The sequence below is a fragment of the Anabrus simplex genome, chromosome 1 (genome assembly GCF_040414725.1).
Source record: "Anabrus simplex isolate iqAnaSimp1 chromosome 1, ASM4041472v1, whole genome shotgun sequence".
Lineage (NCBI taxonomy): Eukaryota > Metazoa > Arthropoda > Insecta > Orthoptera > Tettigoniidae > Anabrus > Anabrus simplex.
In genome coordinates this window covers 454,213,545-454,233,599 of record NC_090265.1, presented here as the reverse complement: position 1 = coordinate 454,233,599, position 20,055 = coordinate 454,213,545, and the positions used below count along the sequence as shown (strand labels likewise).

At 41.3% G+C, this 20,055-nt stretch overlaps 1 protein-coding gene across 2 annotated transcripts in view; it reads left to right on the top strand.

Annotated features, from left to right (window-relative positions):
• Positions 1-20,055, top strand: part of Lmpt (Limpet) — a 1,284,547-nt gene that overhangs the window by 293,562 nt on the left and 970,930 nt on the right. Inside the window, exon 1 of one of the 2 annotated variants that reach the window (XM_067135218.2) lies at positions 18,028-18,405. The exons of the other annotated variant lie outside the window; for it this stretch is intronic. Within the exon in view, the coding sequence (XP_066991319.1) occupies positions 18,043-18,405 (363 nt within the window). The 5' untranslated portion in view covers positions 18,028-18,042. Of the gene's footprint in view, positions 1-18,027; positions 18,406-20,055 lie in introns of those variants that run through there. 2 annotated transcript variants of the gene reach the window in all.

Here is a 20,055-nt window from a genome sequence, read left to right as displayed (position 1 = left end):
TAGAAAGAAATGTTTAACAACCAATACGTATCGTTAGAATTATTTCGCGTATTACTACGATCACTTGTCGAAATGTATAATTCTCATGTATTTTGATGTGTTGCCTGAATGTTACTGAGAATCACGATGTTGGTGTCGTAATTTAAAATGTGCTGCATACAGCAGCAATCAGTGAATTAGCAGTAACTAGCTGGTAGACTGCTAAAAAACGTGGCTTCTCCAAGAATTAATTGCCTTTAAACACACATCATCCTTCTCATTGTAAATTAATGAATGCATTCCTCTTAATTTATTTTCGGCTAAGAGCGTATGAAATTCTATAATTCCGCAGGTTTCGTGAGAAGGAAATTATGTTAATGATAAAAACATTTACTTTGGAAGTGAAAAGTGTTCATTTTATTCGATTGTATTCACGAAAACTGGTGTTTAACTTCAATATTATGGTGGTGTTTAGCAACTAAACCACGAGGAAGTCAGCCCTGTATGTCAAAACGAACAGTAGTCGCGTATCTTGTCAATTTCATATCATGTGCTTTTGGAGGTTTTGCGCCTGCGCAGCTAATCACTCGCTCTGACTTGTTCGATATCTCGCGCTCTTCCCATTAACGACTTTAAATGTCAGCTTCCTTGAAATGTAAATGGAAGAGTTACATTCGCTGAGATTGTGTTCATATGATAACGAATTGCAATCGGCAGTAAAAGTTCGCTCTAATTCCAACTGTTGTTGCATTAGTTAACTTTCAAGTACGCTGTAAAGGTATATTAATGCTCTATAAAAGATATTTCCAGAGTGCAGTAGCGCGAGAAATACTCCGTTCGTGTTTTTGTGTTGTGAAAGACTTTCGTTCATGAACTGTAATAAAATTTCACCACATCAGTATTCAGGCACTCCCACGGAGTTATGTAGGCCTAAAGGTAGTGAGGGAAATTTATATTCTTTCCGTAATAATATAATCAACACAGGATACAAAATATATCGAACTCTTCAAAAACTTAAAGAGTGAAGTGTGTCACTGAAAATTAAGTTTACTAAATAATAATGAAAGTAAATAGTAGAATATCAATATGTATTTAACAGAATACCGTTGATTGATAGGAAGTCAGAAAATGTTTACCGAAAAAAATACCAACTTTTCATAGAAAATTGGATGAAAGTACTACCGAAACTTCCAAAACTGTCCGAAATTAAACTCCCCATATACCATTGGTATATTCCCCACCACTTCATACGAACAAACTTATATTATAATTTTCAATTTTCATTATGATCTAGTGTAATTTATGGCCATCGTTCCCGTGAACTTGCCATTTGTATATGGAATTTGCCATACCCTGCGTTGTTGCAGTACTCACACAAGTGTGTGCATCCCTCTTGGCATTTTGAGGTAACAGCCTAAGTTCTTATATTGCATCGAGTTGAAATATGACTGCCAGTGAGATTCTACAGCCATTTGTCTCATAAATCCGTTTAGAGTAGGCTTCATGCCGAAAGTGAATAAAAAAAGAGAGTAGGTCCTACGTCCAGAAAATTTTATCGGAACATAAAAAGAAAAGCGTCATTTCTTCAGGCCTACACTTGGCACAGGTGAATCCCTCAGTGTTGAGGGTAATTTGATTTATCTGTGAACTTGTGACTGTTTCCTAACTTTCTGTCAGGTGTACATGGCTCACCCAGGAGACATTGGCAACATTTAAAGCTTTTGAAGATACCCAATGCCAAGAATACTCCGTTAGAATATATATTTGTGAAATTCGGTGATACGCTAGAAACTGCTCTCAACTGTTCAGAGTTGTTATCTAGGAAAAAAACTTTTAAGTCTCTTAAGTTTTATTAACTTGTGTGAGATTATTCAGTGGTATTTTTTGAATTGAAGCGCTCAGATTGGAATCATTTTTTATGAATGTAGCTATTTTAATAATGTACAATAGGTCTACATGCAGGGCTAGGTCTGCCAATTCGTTTCAGCACAATCCCGCTAGAAGACACCTAAAACTAAGTTTTGTGTATACCCGAATTATTATTATTTTTTTTTTTCTACACTTATCTGAGGACGGCAGTTTCCAAGGATTTAGCCCAGTTTTACGGCCGGGTGCCTTCCCTGACACCAACCCTATGTGAAGGGATTGTATAGTGTATTATGAATTAACTAAACGTGGTTAAACGCCCCGGCTTGGCCAGGAATCGAACCCCGGGCCCTCTCAACCGAAGACTACTACTCTGATTATACAGGCAAGGAGAGAAACTTCTATTTAAAGGGAAAAAAGGTGAAGGGGTGTGGTGTTGACATTAGCGGATTATACATTTGATACAATGTTTTTCAATATACTACGGTTTGTGATAGTGGTGATGATTACTGTTTTAAGAGCAAGTACAATTGGGCTATCATCCTCTATTAACACTAACAAGAGAGAAAAAATGGGATTCAACTTCAAAAATGAAGGTATTGTTCAGAGAAAGACAAGGACCACGCAGGGCATGAAAATGAAAGATTCCCTAGGATTCGCTACCTAATACCTTAAGTATTGTAAGCAGGAGATAGATATTATTGCTTTAGATGAAATAGTTCGTATTAATACCGTCGGGTACTACGGTTTACTATACATGTTTTCGTAAGTGACAAAACGAAACAACAGATTTAGGTGTGGCTTCCGAATTGAATAAATTTAGGAATTTGTTACTGGAGATAAAGCTTAACGGATACACAATAATAATAATAATAATAATAATAATAATAATAATAATAATAATAATAATGCAAAAATACCGATGAGGATCCAAGTATTCAAAATGTATTGCCATATGTTTCCCTGAGGTGGGAGAACAATGTCATAATAGTCCAACAGTGCTACAAATAATTTACACTCATTTTCTTGCGCTGAAGGAAACGGAATACTGAATTAGTGAGGAGGGCGAGGGCCGTCATAATTGAAAATCCAGCCTTCACCTTTTGTTTACTCCCTCTGGTACAGGGCGGCCTCTGTATTTCAAGACCGCGGGTTCAAACCCAGCGGAGATAGTCGAAATTTTGTACGTCGGAAAAAATCTAATCGACAGACCATGTTGTACGATGTTGGCGTTGTGATACATCTAGTGGTAATGCGGCAGAATTAATTAAAACTCGGTCATAGATCGCCCAACAGAGGCCAGTTTCTTTTTCATCTGATAGCGGAACATCAAAATGAACATGCGGACATTCTAAATGGCGTTAAATTAAAATGTCTGCACTAGGTTATTGAGGTTACATTATTATTATTATTATTATTATTATTATTATTATTATTATTATTATTATTATTAACTTACGCTTTGGAGAATAAAACAATTACGAGTGTATTCACGTGTTTCTAACTCTCTCTCCGGTGTGATTTTCGTTTCCTTTCATTCCCAAGAAATTTTGTACATCTGAGTAATTTTTGGTTAGGTACACTTTGTAAATCGTAATGCTTTACGTCTGTGCAGGTAGTCGTAACTGCTTTATTTCCTTACTCTGATGCAACGTTCGACACCTGCTTAAGCATTTTAAGCAGGAGGTAGGTATCTTATTTCAGACAGAAGAACTAGTTTGTATTAACCGAAATAAGAATATCGGTTATAAGGAGTAAATAAACTAGCGTAGGTAGTAACGAGATAGGCGGTAAATTTCAGCTGACAACAATGTAGGATTCGCTAGAAAACCATTTGCTTCGGTCAATGATTTTTAACCACAGGCTGAATACTGAAGGGGGGGGGGGGGGGGTGACCAACTGAGGCAATAAATGCGTGTTTTCTTTAGTCGGAAGGACACGAGTTTGATCTATCATTAAGAACAGAACAAATTTAGGAACGACATTTCCACTTCTGGAGAGACATATGACCCTGAGGTTCACTCAGCCTACACAAATAAAATAAATAAAAATATCCAAATTAATTCAATTCCTGGGAGCGAAGGCGGCCGGCCGGTCGGTCATGAAGCTAACCATTCTATGCCACTCACAACAAACGTTACGGATTATTATTATTATTATTATTATTATTATTATTATTATTATTATTATTATACAATTTGCTTTACGTCGCACCGACACAGATAGGTCTTATGACGACGATGGGGCAGGAAAGGGCTAGGAATGGGAAGGAAGCGGCCGTGGCCATAATTAAGTTTTATCCCCAGCATTTACATGGTGTAGAACCATGAAAAACCATCTTCAGACGTTACGGATTGTGGAAGCCTTCACTTTCTACTCCTCGAATAACCTGCTAGGCCTGTGCTCGCATCTATGATTAACTGCCCAATTTTCTTTTCAACCGTGTTCTGTGGCGTCAGCCTTTGCTTCATGCATGCCTGCATAGCAATTAGACGAGTACTTTGTATATGATGCTTCATAGTGGACCTAACGTCATAGTTACTAGTAACGCCTATTTACTTTGTGTATATTAAATCCGTGTGGCAACCTGTATTATGGTAGTGGGTGAGAAGTGTTCATTCGTCGTTGACTGAACCAGTTGTGCGTTGTTTTTGAGCTGACAAGTTGGCCAACCGTCCAATTCGAATACACCTCTCTACTCATTGATAATGATTAATCATGACAGGCGCCCTAATACATTCACCTATTCTCTGAGGTTTCCATTTAGCACTGTTGTCGATGAGACTATTACAACAGTATCTGAATTCACAAGTGAGGCCACAGCTGCGGTAAGAATCCTCGTAACCGGGTGAGTTGGCCGTGCGTTTGGGGCGCGCGGCTGTGGGTTCGAACCCCACTATCACCAGCCCTGAAGATGGTTTTCCGTGGTTTCCCATTTTCACACCAGCCAAATGCTGGTGCTGTACCATAATTAAGGCCACGGCCGCTTCCTTCCCAATCCTGGGCCTTTCCTATCCCTTCGTCGCCATAAGACATATCTGTGTCGGTGTGACGTAAAGCCAATTGCAAAAAAAAAAAAAAAAAAAAAAAAAAAAAAAAAAAAAAAAAAGAATCCTCCTTAAGTTCTAGACTGAGGTTCCACAAGTGTTAAAAATAGAATTAGATCAACTAATTCTGTCCAGTTGTCCCTTGATAACCTTTGTCACTGACTACTTACAAAGGCGGCCATGGTTCGAATCTCGGCAAATACTTGTCGTATTCTTGAAATGTCGATTTCACGTAAAATTAGAGCTCACATGGCTATAACAATGATGCCAGCAGTCACAGAAAACTACAAGCTCTCTTCCTTGCTGGACATCGGGTATAACAGACAGACTACGTGAGGTTCAACTGACCCAAGTGTTTGGGAATAGTGTCAAACTCATAATTAACGAGTAGTGCCTACCAGGAGTTTAATATTGAACTTAACTAGCTAATACAAATGAAAAAATCTACAGCCTGTTTCCAGTCATTCGACCGGGTCAGGAATGGAGTGAGTGAAGCCCCCATCTAGCGGCGAGGATAGGAATTGTGCCGGTGCCGAAGCCGGGCAATGATTAATGAATGATAGATGAAATGATATTGGAGAGTGTTACTGGAATGACATATGACAGGGAAAACCGAAGTACCCGCAGAAAAACCTGTCCCGCCTCCGCTTTGTCCAGCACAAATCTCACATGGAGTGACCGGGATTTGAACCACGGAACCCAGCGGTGAAAGGCCAGCGCCCTGCCGCCTGTACACGGAGGCTCTCTAATACAAATATAATTTATAAATAGAAAATCAACCGAATTTATGGATGAATGGTACTACAGTATTGCTCCATTTAAAGGCCAGGAATAGTGTCACTATATTTTGTGTATATCCGCAGTTGGCGCTAGTCAGCTAAGGACTTTAAGACACTCTTCCGTCATATTCCCGCAGTGAGTGAGGGAAAACCCGGAAAATGACCACACGAAGTATATTCTGTACGTCTATAAGGATGTCTTGGTCGAAGATATTTTGTTTTGACTTTGTTGCTTGTACGTAAATAATTAGGGCCTATTTAAACAGCCGTCGAGTTATATATTTTTAAACATATTCAGGTTGTAAACAAGCTAGTTAGATATTTGTCATTGGTAAATTTAATTTATAATGGTTGAAATATTCATAATGGAATATTTTTCTCAGTCTGGATTATTTTCAATGCAGTAAAAGCTTTCTCTTCTGAGGGCTGTGTGTCTGGAGTAGAGTAGACTTCCAGGTGACTCATACTCTTCAACGGTAGTAATTCAAGGTCTACATTCTTCTCCAGAATTAGTAAGATCCTGGCTGTCATGTCTCTTGTCTCTGCTCAGTGTGATGGGTTTCTCTGAGACGTGGCACGTGAAGGCTCATATTCTCATCATGCTTACTCCTCTACAGTATTTTACATTACGATGATCTTGAAGTGTCACGCTGATCGGTTCGTACATTTTGGAGACAGTGTGTTTCTCCTATGGAGTTGTCAGATCGAAATGTTCATTCTTTACGATGACTAATAATAACTGTACATTTTTGATATATTTTAATGATTTTTCGCAGCTCCATATCACCTTTGAAAGATTCATATTAAATGATAAATGAAGGTAAGCAATTTAATACAAGATGGTAAGCAATTATATTAAGGTTAGGGGGCCGAGCAGGTTGGCTACGCGGAATGTGTCATGTAGCTCTAAGATTGCATTCGGTAAGTAGTGGGTTCTAACCCTACCATCGGTATCCCAGAAGATGGTTGTCGGTGCCTATCTATTTTCACGCCAGAAATGCTAAGGCAGAATCTTCACTAAGTGGTCGCTACATTACCTGTCGAAGCTCTTCAGTTTCTCTATTGAAGAAAATCTGTTTTTGACGTTAAACTGATAGAGGTGAAAAAACGTAGAATGGTCTGAATGCATGACAGTTTAGTTAAAAATCATGCCCTTCCCTCAGAGAATCTGTGCGTGTCGTTAAACCCACTTGAATGATTTTATAATTCTAATACTTTCGTGTAATACTCTTTCATTGTACAATGTCAAACGTACCGGTAATACTCACACGAAGGATTACTTTTGATTTATTTTTCTAACAGAATAGAAAATAACATTTCCAGATACGAGCTCCTAATCAAAACTTAATTTACTGTTTGTTACAGTAAACCTAAGCTGGCCCCGTGGTGTAGGGGTAGCGTGTCTGCCTCTTACCCGGAGGCCCCGGGTTCGATTCCCGGCCAGGTCAAGGATTTTTACCTGGACCTGAGGCCTGGTTCGCGGTCCACTCAGCCTACGTGATTAGAATTGTGGAGCTATCTGAAGGTGAGATAGCGGCCCCGGTCAATAAAACCAAGACTAACGGCCGAAAGGATTCGTTGTGCTGACCACACGACACCTCGCAATCTGCAGGCCTTACGGCTGAGCAGCGGTCGCTTGGTAGGCCAAGGCCCTTCAAGGGCTGTAGTGCCACGGGGTTTCAGTAAAGCTATTAGCTTGCATGCGGGAGATCCTAGGTTTGAAACTTGCTATCGTTAGCCCTGAAAATCTTTTCCCGTGGTTTCCTATTTTCAGGCCAGTTGAATACTAGAGCTGTGCCTTAATTAAGGCCATGATCACTTCGTTTCCTATTCCCATCATCATCAAAGAATCCATCTAATTTGGTACGACATTCACCCCCAAGCTAGAATATTTTCTCTAACCCCCCCCCCCCCCCCCAACGTTTGTGACGCATGGTCTTTCAGCACGAAAGGTAAGGTGATTCCGTTTTAAATATCGTCCACCAAAGTGCGGATGCTGTGCGTTCGTGCACTTCCTTGTAATAACATCCGCTCCGTTTTATCAATGTGAATGTTCTCTATGTTAGGAGTTATTAAGCATGTAGTTGTGAGAAATCGAGGTCACTACACTGTATTCTATTATTTGCATTTCTCGCGATTCGTTAAACTTAGGGTTTGTAATGTTTAGTTCTATCGTCGCAGTCTATTATTATTATTATTATTATTATTATTATTATTCTACCGCTTTTTCCCCACACCTGTGGGGTCGCGGGTGCTAACTGCGCCGCACATGTGGATTTGGCCCTGTTTAACGGCCGGATGCCCTTCCTGTCGCAAACCCTATATGGAGGGATGTAATCACTATTGCGTGTTTCTGTGGTGGTTGGTAGTGTCGTATATTGTCTGAATATGAAGAGGAGAGTGTTGGGACGGACACTAACAACCAATCCCCGAGCCAGAATAATTAATCAGAAGCGGTTAAAATCCCCGACCCAATCGGGAATCGAGCCTGGGACCCTCTGAATCGAAGGCCAGTACGCTGACCAATCAGCCAAGGGGTCGGACTCCTCAAGAAATTCATATGTATGAAACTAAGCTCCGTTTCATCATTGTGAAAATGGGAAACCACGGAAAACAATCTTCAGGGCTGCCGACAGTGGGGTTCGAACCCACTATCTCCCGGATGCAAGATCACAGCTGTGCGTCCCTAACCGCACGGCCAACTCGCCCGGTGATTATATTTCTATCCTGCAGATTTGGTGGTCTTAATTCAGTGAGGTCTTTATCTACTTGCTTATACCATTTTGATCTCGTAGGTTTGATTTGCAAAAAGCTGTGTAGTCTGTTGTTATTTATTCTTTCCAAATGGCTTATAAATTGAATTCGTCGCAGTCTCATTGTATCAGTAAATTTATATATTATATATATATTTCCGATTTGGGTTTGGGGTAATGTATTCCATTTTAAATTCTTCTTCTTCTTCTTCTTCTTATTCTTCTTCTTCTTCTTCTTTGTCTGTTTAGCCTCCAGGGTCGGTTTTTCCCTCGGACTCAGCGATCCCACCCTCTCAAAGGCAGTGTTCTGGAGCTTCAGACTCTGGGTCGGGGTATACAACTGGGGAGGATGACCAGTACCTCACCCAGACGGCCTCACCTGCTATGCTGAACAGGGGCCTTGTGGGGGATGGGAAGATTGGAAGATTGGAAGGGATAGACAAGGAAGAGGGAAGGAACCGGCCGTGGCGTTAAGTTAGGTACCATCCCGGTATTTGCCTGGAGGAGAAGTAGGAAACCACGGAAAACCACTTCCAGGATGGCTGAGGTGGGAATCGAACCCACCTCTACTCAGTTGACCTCCCGAGGCTGAGTGGACCCCGTTCCAGCCCTTGTACCACTTTTTAAATTTCGTGGCAGGGCCGGGCCCATTTTTATTATTATTATCATTATCATTATTATTATTATTATTATTATTATTATTAACTAAGCCCCTTACATTCCACAACAACAAGTAGGCTACACTTTCTATGGAAGCTGCGTTTTTTATTAACATTAAATTAAAGCATTACCACAACTTTCGCTGCACTGGTGTCACAGCTCTGAGGTAACTCTCAGTGTACAGTAAATGCTATCTTTACCGTGGGCGGCTGATAATTCCCGGCCAGACACTCAGACAACAACAGTGTTTTGCCTCCCTTCACAAAGTTAGGGGACAACACGAGGAGATAGCGCCACAGAGACAACTGCTCCGCTCGTCTTTCAAGTGTCTGCTCCTGAAAATCACAAGTCTGCAGATTACACTAGCTTTAATGAAAGTTCTTTCCGTTTCTGATACGTTTTCAACACGGGGACAAAGCAAAGCAAAGTCACCTTCGTACAGGCTATGGAGGTCCTTGGAGGAGTGGAAGGTAAAGGCTTCCACCATTGTTAACCTCGGCACGTGATTGGGTAGAGTGGTTAGCTCTACGCCCTGCCGCCTTTCCCCCGGGAATTAACCTGGTACTCATTTCTGGTGTAGCTGAGTGAACCTCAGGGCCATGTGCACCTCCGGAAGTGGAAATCTCGTTTCTTAAATTTGACGACTTCCTGACGGGGATTCGAACCCACGTCCTTCCGGGCGAATAGAGCACGCCTTTACCGCCTCGGTCAGGCATCCCTTCAATACGGCGACAAAGTATTTTAAAACATGGTTATGTTACAACCACGTGCCGGGAGTTATTTGATAAGATCTGTAAGTAAAGTTCGATCAGGATGGACACAAGCTGTGTATGTTCATTATGGAATATACAGCACGCAAGCACGTTTTACATGACTTTATATCGCAATCATAACCACTGGACCTCCAGTTTCATATGGAATCCAAATCACAGGGACGTAATTTTTAATTTCAAAAATGCCAAATACATACATACATACATACATACATACATACATACATACATACATACATACATACATACATACATCATCATTATAGACCGTTATGCCTTTCAGCGTTCAGTCTGCAAGCCTCTGCGAATTTACTAAATGTCACCGCAATCCTCTATTCGCAACTGGTGCTGTGACCTCATTTAGTTCTATACCTCTTATTTTTAAATCGTTAGAAACTGAGTCTAACCATCGTCATCTTGGCCTCCCTCTATTTCTCTTACCCTCCATAACAGAGTCCATTATTCTTCTTCTAGATAACATATCCTCCTCGATTCGCCTCATATGATCCCACCACCGAAGCCGGTTCATTCGCACATCGAGTTTATTCCTAAGGTAGTCTTTATCTCATCATACCGAGTACCCTCCTGCCATTGTTCCAACCTGTTTGTACCAGCAATCATCCTCGCTACATTCATGTATGTTACTTCTAACTTATGAATAAGATATTCTGAGTGCACCCAGCTTTTACTCCCGTAAAGCAAATTTGATCTGAAAACAGGCCGTTGTAAAGATAGTTTCGTCCGGGAGCTGACTTCCCTCTTACAGAATAATGTTGATCGCAACTGCGAGCTCACTGCATTAACTTTACTGCACCTTCATTCAATATCACCATATTACCATCCTGGATTAACACACATCCTGTATACTTGAAATTATCTACCTGTTCCAGCTTTATATCACCAGGCTGACATTCAGTTCTGTTGAATGTTGAATTTCCTACCTACTGACATTAATTTAGTCTTCGAAATGCTAATTGTTAAATCATACTCATTGCACCTATTTTCACGTTCCAAGATATTAGACTACAGGCTTTCGGCACAATTTGCCATTAAGACCAAGTCATCAGCATAGGCCAGACAGCTTACTACATTTCCACCTACCTGAATCCCTCCCTACCACTTTGTACCTTTCAGCAGATGATCCATGTAAACTGCGAACAACAAGGTGGAAGATTACAGCCTTGCCTATCCGCTGTAAGTACCCTGAACCAAGAACACATTCTACCATCAATTCTCTCTGCATTCCAATTGTTAAATAAATGCCTTTGATTGATTTTAATAATAAACCCTTAATTCCATAGTCCCCCGGTATGGCGAACACCTTTTCCCTCGGTACCCTGTCATATGCTTTCTCTAGATCTACGAAACATAAACATAACTGTCTATTCCTCTCGTAGCATTTTTCAGTTACCAGGCGCTTACTGAAAATCTGATCCTGACAGCGCCTCACTGGTCTGAAAGCACATTGTTTTTCATCCGACTTCCTCTCAACCATTGATCACACCCTCCCTTCCAAGATGCCAGTGAATGCTTTGCCTGGTATACTAATCAACGAGATACCTCGATAGTTGTTGCAATCCTTCCTGTCCCCATGCTTATAGATAGGTTCAATTACTGCCTTTGTCCAATCTGAAAGTACCATACCAACACTCAATGCTAATCTCACTACTCTATGAAGCCATTTCATCCCTGCCTTCCCAGTATACTTCACAATTTCAGGTCTAATTTCATGCATTTCATGCCAAATGCATAGTCCGGAATTCGTAGCGCGCCCGCCGTGGTGAGCAGCCAGTGACTGTGCTACTTGGTTATCACATCCACTGTAGAATATTAAACATAGTCATAGATGCACTATCAGCTCGTAACGCTATTCGTAAAAATGTAAGAAAGCCCGACTGGGGAGCCCAGGTTAGTTACGCACTCGTCTTTGTCCATGTCCTCAAGACTGCAGCATCGGATCATGGCACAGTCACCTGGCATTTACGAGTAGGCTATTTAAATGGTAGTAAGCATAGAATGTACCGGCACGTAAATGACGTAACCCTCAGTAACGTTTTTTTTTTTACAATTTGCTTTACGTCACACAGACACAGATAGGTCTTATGGCGACGATGGGATAGGACAGTGCTAGGAGTGGGAAGGAAGCGGCCATTACTTTAAATAAGGCACAGCTCCAGCATTTGCCTGGTGTGAATATGGGAAACAAGGGGAAACCGTCTTCAGGACTGCCGACAGTGGGGTTCGAACCCACGATCTCCCGAATGCAAGCTTAGAGCTACGCGATCCTAACCGCACGGCCAACTCGGTCAGTGACGTGAGGTTAATTTTCTTACTTAGTGACTTCGGTCCCCCTGATCGACTTTTTGTTTGGTTTTACTTTTTGGGATAATATTTAAGATAACCGAATTCTACCCATGTAGGCCTATAGGCCTATATTCACAAGTTACTCTATTTAGAACACAAAATGCAAATACCCGACAGGCTTAGAATATCTTGGTCAACGGTCCGTGTACTTAACGTGTGTGTGAAGCCTGTCTCATAAGCTGAGTGACTGTGCTTTCTCTTGTAATTAAGTGTGTGTCAGCCTTTGTACCGTTTCTCTGCGGAGCCGGGTATGAAGGGGGATGAATCTTCATGGGAAGTTTTTACGACGAGATTCCCTTCCCATCGTCAACCTCATCAGAAGAGTTAATGATATGAAATGTTTGACGTGATACCCATGATAGTAAGAAGGGACATAGCCTGGTCCTATCGAATTGTACCAAGGCTTTACGTCCCCATCTGACGGACGAACCACCATCAACAGCTTCGTATGCCCTCACTCCATATGAACACTGCGCAGATGTTTGGAATTGAATCCAGGCTTTTGGCACGCAATGTAGTGATTCTAAATTGTATGTCATCACCTCTCCTACCCGGCGGCCAATATTCTGATGGTGACAGTTTGTTTCGACCAACGGGACTCGAACCGACTAACCACGGTGTCGGAACATACAGACTCCACGCCTTAACGATCATGGTCACCAGGGGTGTTTCTATTGTAATTAAGTAATGACAGGAAATGGAAGAAACCAAGCAAGTAGGCAGCACGGTGAGGGTCGTGTAGCTGTAAGCCTGCAATGGGAAGATAGTAGGTTCGAACTTCACTGCTGATAAACCTGAAGCTGCTTTTTTTGTGGCTTCCCATTTTAACACGAGGCAAATATCAGAATGATATCTTATGGCAGCTATCTTCCAATTTGCCCTTTTCCATCTCAGCCTACCGAGCTCGATACCTGCAGTCGCTTAAGCGCGGCCAGTATCCAGTAATCGGGAGATAGTGGGTTCGAACCCCACTTGTCGGCAGCCTTGAAGATGGTTTTCCGTGGTTTCCCATTTTCACACGAGGCAAATGCTGGGGCTGTACCTAAATTAAGGCCACGGCCGTTTCCTTCCCAAATAGCGTCTCAGCCTCGCCAAAACTTGTACTTATTATTGTACTTATTATTTATTTATTGCATGTCTAGCATCACATCATGAACTTATTTCCAGCAACTGGCCAGTGAGTATCCAGAGTATTTATGAAAAATGAAAATCCACAGCCTGTTTCCAGTCATTTGACCGGGTCAGGAATGGAATGAATGAAGCCCCTTCTAGCGGCGAGGATGGGAATTGTGCCGGCTGCCGAAGCTTGTCGCACTCCTCTGGGGCAATGATTAATGAATGATTAATGAAATCAAATTATATTGGAGAGTGTTGCTGGAATGAAAGATGACAGGGAAAACCGAAGTACCCGGAGAGAAACCTGTCCCACCTCCGCTTTGTCCAGCACAAATCTCACATGGAGTGACCGGGATTTGAACCACGGTACCCAGCGGTGAAAGGCCGGCACGCTGCCGCCTGAGCCATGGAGGCTCTCCCAGAGTATTTATAACCAAACTAATTAAAAAAGAAGAGCACAAGCAGATATATACATTGCAAATATATTCATTTGAACTATCCGTCGCCAACAGTAATTCCTTCGGGTCGCCAGGAATCGTTCGTAGTCGACACATCTCGATGATATGCTCTGTTCAGCACGACTGTCACAGCTGGATGAGGATGCCAAAGTTCATTAGAATCGGTGCATCTTTCACAGTTTGTTCGTATTCTCCTAAGGATGGACGAGAACTCCGGTGTTATTCAAAACCTAGCTGAGATACAGGGCAACTTAAGTTGTTATGAGGTAACATGAGTCTGCCGTATGTTTTACCATGGGTCTGTGGCACTTACTCCATTGACACTTAGAAACGTTGCGGTTTGTAGTGGAAGGCAGCGGAATCGAAGCCTTTTCTCGTTGTTACGAGTAGTAGGAACGTCTTCATGAACAGGAAGGAGACATTGAATCGCTAATAAAGGGAAAAAGACCTATAGTCTAGGTACAATCCCAATATTCGCCTGGAGTGAATATCGAAAACGAACTCTTAAGATGACTGAGAGATGCATTTTCACCTCGCCAGTCTAGTCATTCAGACCCTCGCTCCCATCTATAACGTGATGGTGGTATCTCATTGTATTTTTCCCCCTAAGACAACAATAAACTACTGACACTGGTTTTAGAGGAGTTAAATGAAGTGATCCGACCATTCAAAGAATGAGAATATAGGCAGAAGAAAGGGGCAGTCATCCCCAAAGGGCAAGGTCTCAGGAGACGTGGGAACGAAAACCTAAGCCTCACAAACCTATAATCCTATCGGGGTCGGTGGAGAGCAAGTTGATCGAGGAAGATCCAATAACACATGGCTCAAATACGTAGAAGTAATACCAGACTCATTCAGGGACCGAGTTAAGAACTAATATGGGGGGAAGTGTGTATAGACGAAAACCGAGCGAGTTGGTTGCATAGTACGAGTCATGACCGGGCGAGTTGGCCGTGCGCGTAGAGGCGCGCGGCTGTGAGCTTGCATCCGGGAGATAGTAGGTTCGAATCCCACTATCGGCAGCCCTGAAAATGGTTTTCCGTGGTTTCCCATTTTCACACCAGGCAAATGCTGGGGCTGTACCTTAATTAAGGCCACGGCCGCTTCCTTCCAACTCCTAGGCCTTTCCCATCCCATCGTCACCATAAGACCTATCTGTGTCGGTGCGACGTAAAGCCCCTAGCAAAAAAAAAAAAGTACGAGTCATGGAGCTAAAAGTTTGCATTCGAAGCATAGTGGTTTCGAACTTTACTGTCGGCAACCAAGTTTACATAATAAATACAGGCTACCAAAGTGACTTAATTTGACAGTTCCTGTCACTCCTGTGTGGAGTACAAGTCACACGCAAGAGCTATTCATTTGACTCGATTTGCTGCTACCGTCCGGATGTTCTTCCATGATTTCCCAACCGTCGCGTCGCCACTTCTACTTCCACTGTCCGGCTCCATGGCTAAATGGTTAGCGTGCTGACCTTTGGTCACAGGGGTCCCGGGTTCGATTCCCGGCAGGGTCGGGAATTTTAACCTTAATTGGTTTATTTCGCTGGCACGGGGACTAGGTGTATGTGTCGGTTTCATCATCATTCCATCCTCATCACGACGCGCAGGTCGCCTACGGGAGTCAAATCAAAAGACCTGCATCTGGCGAGCCGAACTTGTCCTCGGACACTCCCGGTACTAAAAGTCATACGCCATTTCATTTCTACTTCCACTGTATAGCTCCGTGTTATTCTCCCTTCTTCTAGCTCGCAGTAGACTTTATTCAAGAGCCTATAGGTAAATTTTCCCTCTATAAGTCTCTGTATAGTCATTAACAGTTATAAAATCTCCTTAAAGTGGTCCACTGTACGGTTACATTGAACAAGAAAGTAGTGTGTTTCGCTACACAATTAAAACTCGGTGGTTAAAAATACATTTGATAAAGTTGTGTCGTTATTTTATACTCTTCATGGTTGTCACGGAGAGGCGTAATAAGAGAGTCATTTAATAATACCTAATAAGGAAAAGATCTTGCAATAAATGATTTAGGTGACTCAAGACTGACTAACGAACTAGAGGGAAAATGTTTGTGGAGTTGGAGATATTATCCCAGGATCTCCTGCGGGACTAAATTCTGGCACCTCGGCGTCTCCGAAAACCGTAAAAGTAGTTAGTGGGACGTAAAGCCAATAACATGTATTTTTTTTGCTGTAGTTCGAAGTATGATTTAAGAATAAAATGTACTAGGGGTCTGTGTTTATCTAATGCATTTTGAATATGCGTAAGATATCTCGCTCTTTGTTGGCTTAGTGCATCAGTTCCTGATGGTAAAATCCACAAATAAGCGTTGAAATATGATTGGTACTGTATATCATTAGTGCAAAATGACCAGCATTAAAAGAAAATCTCCGGGGAAAAATGCTCTGCATCTTAGAAATTGTATCTTCCCGTAGGCTATATTAATTGAAATTTTCACATTGGTAATTACGAATACACTTATCGCCATCTTTATGTGCGTATTCTCTGTAATAACTGTAGAAGATAACTTGGAGAGAACGTTTTTTATGAAGTCCGCTGAACTTCACCTTGGCTCAGATTCCAACTATCCTCCTTTATTATCAGATTCCTCTCATTATACACGATTTAAAACGTATGGTTATGGACGTCAGTATATTTAATAATAATAATAATAATAATAATAATAATAATAATAATAATAATAATAATGTCCACCTCCGTAGCGTACGGTTGGCGCAATTAACTGACATCGCCCGGGTTCGATTCCTGAAATTTAAAATTAGGCAGGAGTGCTGATGTGTTTAAAAGAAGCTGCACCTGTTGCTCTTTATTGATGGATACAGTACTCTTCTGTCTGTCTCTCGGCACAGGCCAGGGCAAAATATACCTTGCAGTGACGTTTCAGCCTCATGGCTGTGACAAATTGTAAGATGCTGAGAAATGGGATTCGATGCAGGACTAGTGCGTCTGGATGGTTCAGTCAGTCAGTAACATATACTGGCTTAGTGAAGAAAGCAATGGCCAGCTACCTCACTCCTCATTATGCTCGTGCGTTTCGTGATAGTACCCCGTCACTTTTTGCGATTCCCGATGACTTCATAATCTTTGGCAGTGCTCTTCGAGGATCCAGCCAGGTTATTATTATTATTATTATTATTATTATTATTATTATTATTATTATTATTATTATTATTATTATGTTCGCCTCCGTAGCGTAACGTTTAGTGTTATTAGCTGCCGTTCTCGGAGAACTGCGTTCGATTCGCGGTACTGCCAGAAATTTAAGAATGGCAGTAGGGCTGGTATGTGGTTGAAGTGGCACATGCAGCTCATCTCCAATGGGGGTGTGCCTGAAAAGAGCTGTACCACCTCAGGATGAAGACACGAGTTTTGTCCGGCTCCTTGGCTGAATGGTCAGCGCAGTGCTCTTCGGTTCAGAGGGCCCAGGGTTCGATTCCAGGCAGGGTCGGAGATTTTACCCTTAAATGGTTAATTCCCTTGGCTCGTGGACTGGGTCTATATCTAACATCCCTGCAACTCTCACTCCACACATAACACTATCCTCCAACACAATAACACGCAGTTACCTACACATGGCAGATGTCGCCCACCCTCATCGCAGGATCTGCCTTACAAGGGTTGCACCCGGCTAGAAATAGCCACATGAAATAATAATAATAATAATAATATTATTATTATTATTATTATTATTATTATTATTATTATTATTATTATAGAAGAAGAAGATGTGTGGCATTATCTTGTGTGGATTCTTTCAAGTGAAGCTCTCTGACGATGTACGTGTTAGTTCTGACCTTCTATTTCTCCAGTTGGGTTAATTGCTGAGCTATATTTTTCCTGACTGTCACCATCTGTTTTACCAGGTTTCGTTTTGTTTGCTAACATATGCGACACGAACATCTGATTATATCCTCACGCTTCGAATGCTGTCTATCTCGATCGGGATAGCACTTACTGAATCCGTAGGCTTTATTTTCGAACAAAGCTAGGTATAAAGTTGGATAAATAAGCTTCCGTAACATAAAATGTGATTTTTCTTAACTCTAATGAGGGTCTTGTGTTAAGCTACTGATGTCCCTGATATACGATCATACTCTAGATTAGCTGATTCACTTCCCCTACCAAGGCTCGGGCCACTGTCCACTTGTCCTTGTACTGTGAATCTCTTCTGGACGGTGACATAATCGTGTGTACATCTCTCTTACAGAAAACACTCAGTGTTCAGTTATCATGGCGTCGCGGTACGGAGTTCTGCCTAAGGCTAAAAACTCGCATGTAACAACATTGACATTGAACGCGGACCACAGTGATGATCCTTGGAGTAGAAGTAGGGCCAGTCCTGATCCTAGCCACAAATATCCCAGCGGTAACAGCATACTGTCTTACAGCAGGAACGGTATCAGTATGTCAAATTACGATTCGTCCCACGATTTAATATCTCCCAAGTACGAAAGACAACTGCATTCGGAATATGGACAAGTGAAACAGAGGACGACCAACAAGCGTGGAACAACTGAAGAACGCCGGCCGGCAGTGAAGATGCCTACCGTGGGTGTAACTCCAGCGAGAGTGGAGAGGGAATACAACGCCAAGGTGAGTCAGTAGCCTTGACATACATCTTAACATAGCATTACTAATTAACTAATTAATATTGTAAGAAGCTGTAGGCAGTCGCTGGCCAGTATAAAGACTCATCTTAAAAACAGGTCTATATTCACAAGTACGCACGTTTCCCACTTTTGTTTAAATCGCACCTTAAATTCTTGTGTACAAATGTGAATATACTCTGCTTTTAATTCACGTAATCCCATTGGTTTCCCCTTAAAATAACAATCACCACCGCCGCTGCCATTCTACTTAACAATTTTAAACTCGTATCATTACCATCCATTATCTCAAAACTTGACAAGTTTAACATTGTTTTCTTTACTCCTCTTAATCCTGTATAAAAAAAAAGAGATGCTTTAAACTTCCAGAGAGTAAACTTAACTGTGTTTGCAATTCATATCCATAGTTAAAATATCCATGTGCTTATGTTTATATTGATGTTTGCAGTTCTGTTTATATTTTAACTGGTGATTTTATCTGTCATGCTTCGTACATACCGATGGCCTTGACGATTTATCCTTATGATAAATTATTATTATTATTATTATTATTATTATTATTATTATTATTATTATTATATAATTCCCTGGGGCCATCAAGGACCACGTTAAGTCTTGTTGCATTTGGCACTGAACTTGGCCTTCTTTAGAGCCCAAATTTCCCTCATTCTATGTGAGTGGGCCTGCTTACGCTCCTCTGTCCAAGGGACACCGTGTCTTCTCTTCGGTTGCTCGTCTCGGTTTAGCCCGTTCGTCAATATTTTCTTGCGGAAAAGATCTCTGTTAATGGCGTCTTCAGCTGAGATATGTAGCATTTGCAGGTCTTCTTTGGTATTTCCAAACCTGGGAATCGTGGTTTTGGGGTTTGAATCAAAAAAGTGAAAGATTTATTTAGTTATTATTATTATTATTATTATTATTATTATTATTATTATTATTATTATTATTATTATTATTATTATTATTATTATTTTAAATTTCGTTTCGGCCGTTTAAGGACCACGTTTGACAATCTTTGCAGTATGTTTAGCCTTCTCTGTCTTCAATCTCTGCCAGTATCTTTTCATCCTTTCTTTCTTCCTTATTATTATTATTATTATTATTATTATTATTATTATTATTATTATTATTATATTAATAATAATTTCGTGTGGCTATTTCTAGCCGAGTGCAGCCCTTGTAAGGCAGACCCTCCGATGAGGGTGGGCGGCATCTGCCGTGTGTAGGTAACTGCGTGTTATTGTAGTGGAGGATAGTGTTATGTGTGGTGTGTGAGTTGCAGGAATGTTGGGAACAGCACAAACACCCAGCCCCCGGGCCATTGGAATTAACCAATCAAGGTTAAAATCCCCGACCCGGCCGGGAATCGAACCCGGGACCCTCTGAACCGAAGGCCGGTACGCTGACCATTCAGCCAACGAGTCGGACATTATTATATTGATGTGATGTGTATGCGATAAAATATGTGTGTGACATAACCCATCATTATGCCTGTTACGGTTTTTTTGCTTCGTATGTCTGTGAAATGTCTTTAATTAATTAAAATATCTTCATTATATTGCTTTCATGTGTAATCGTATTTATTTTATTTATTTATTCGTATCAGAAGCATTAATACTATAAATACATATAATAC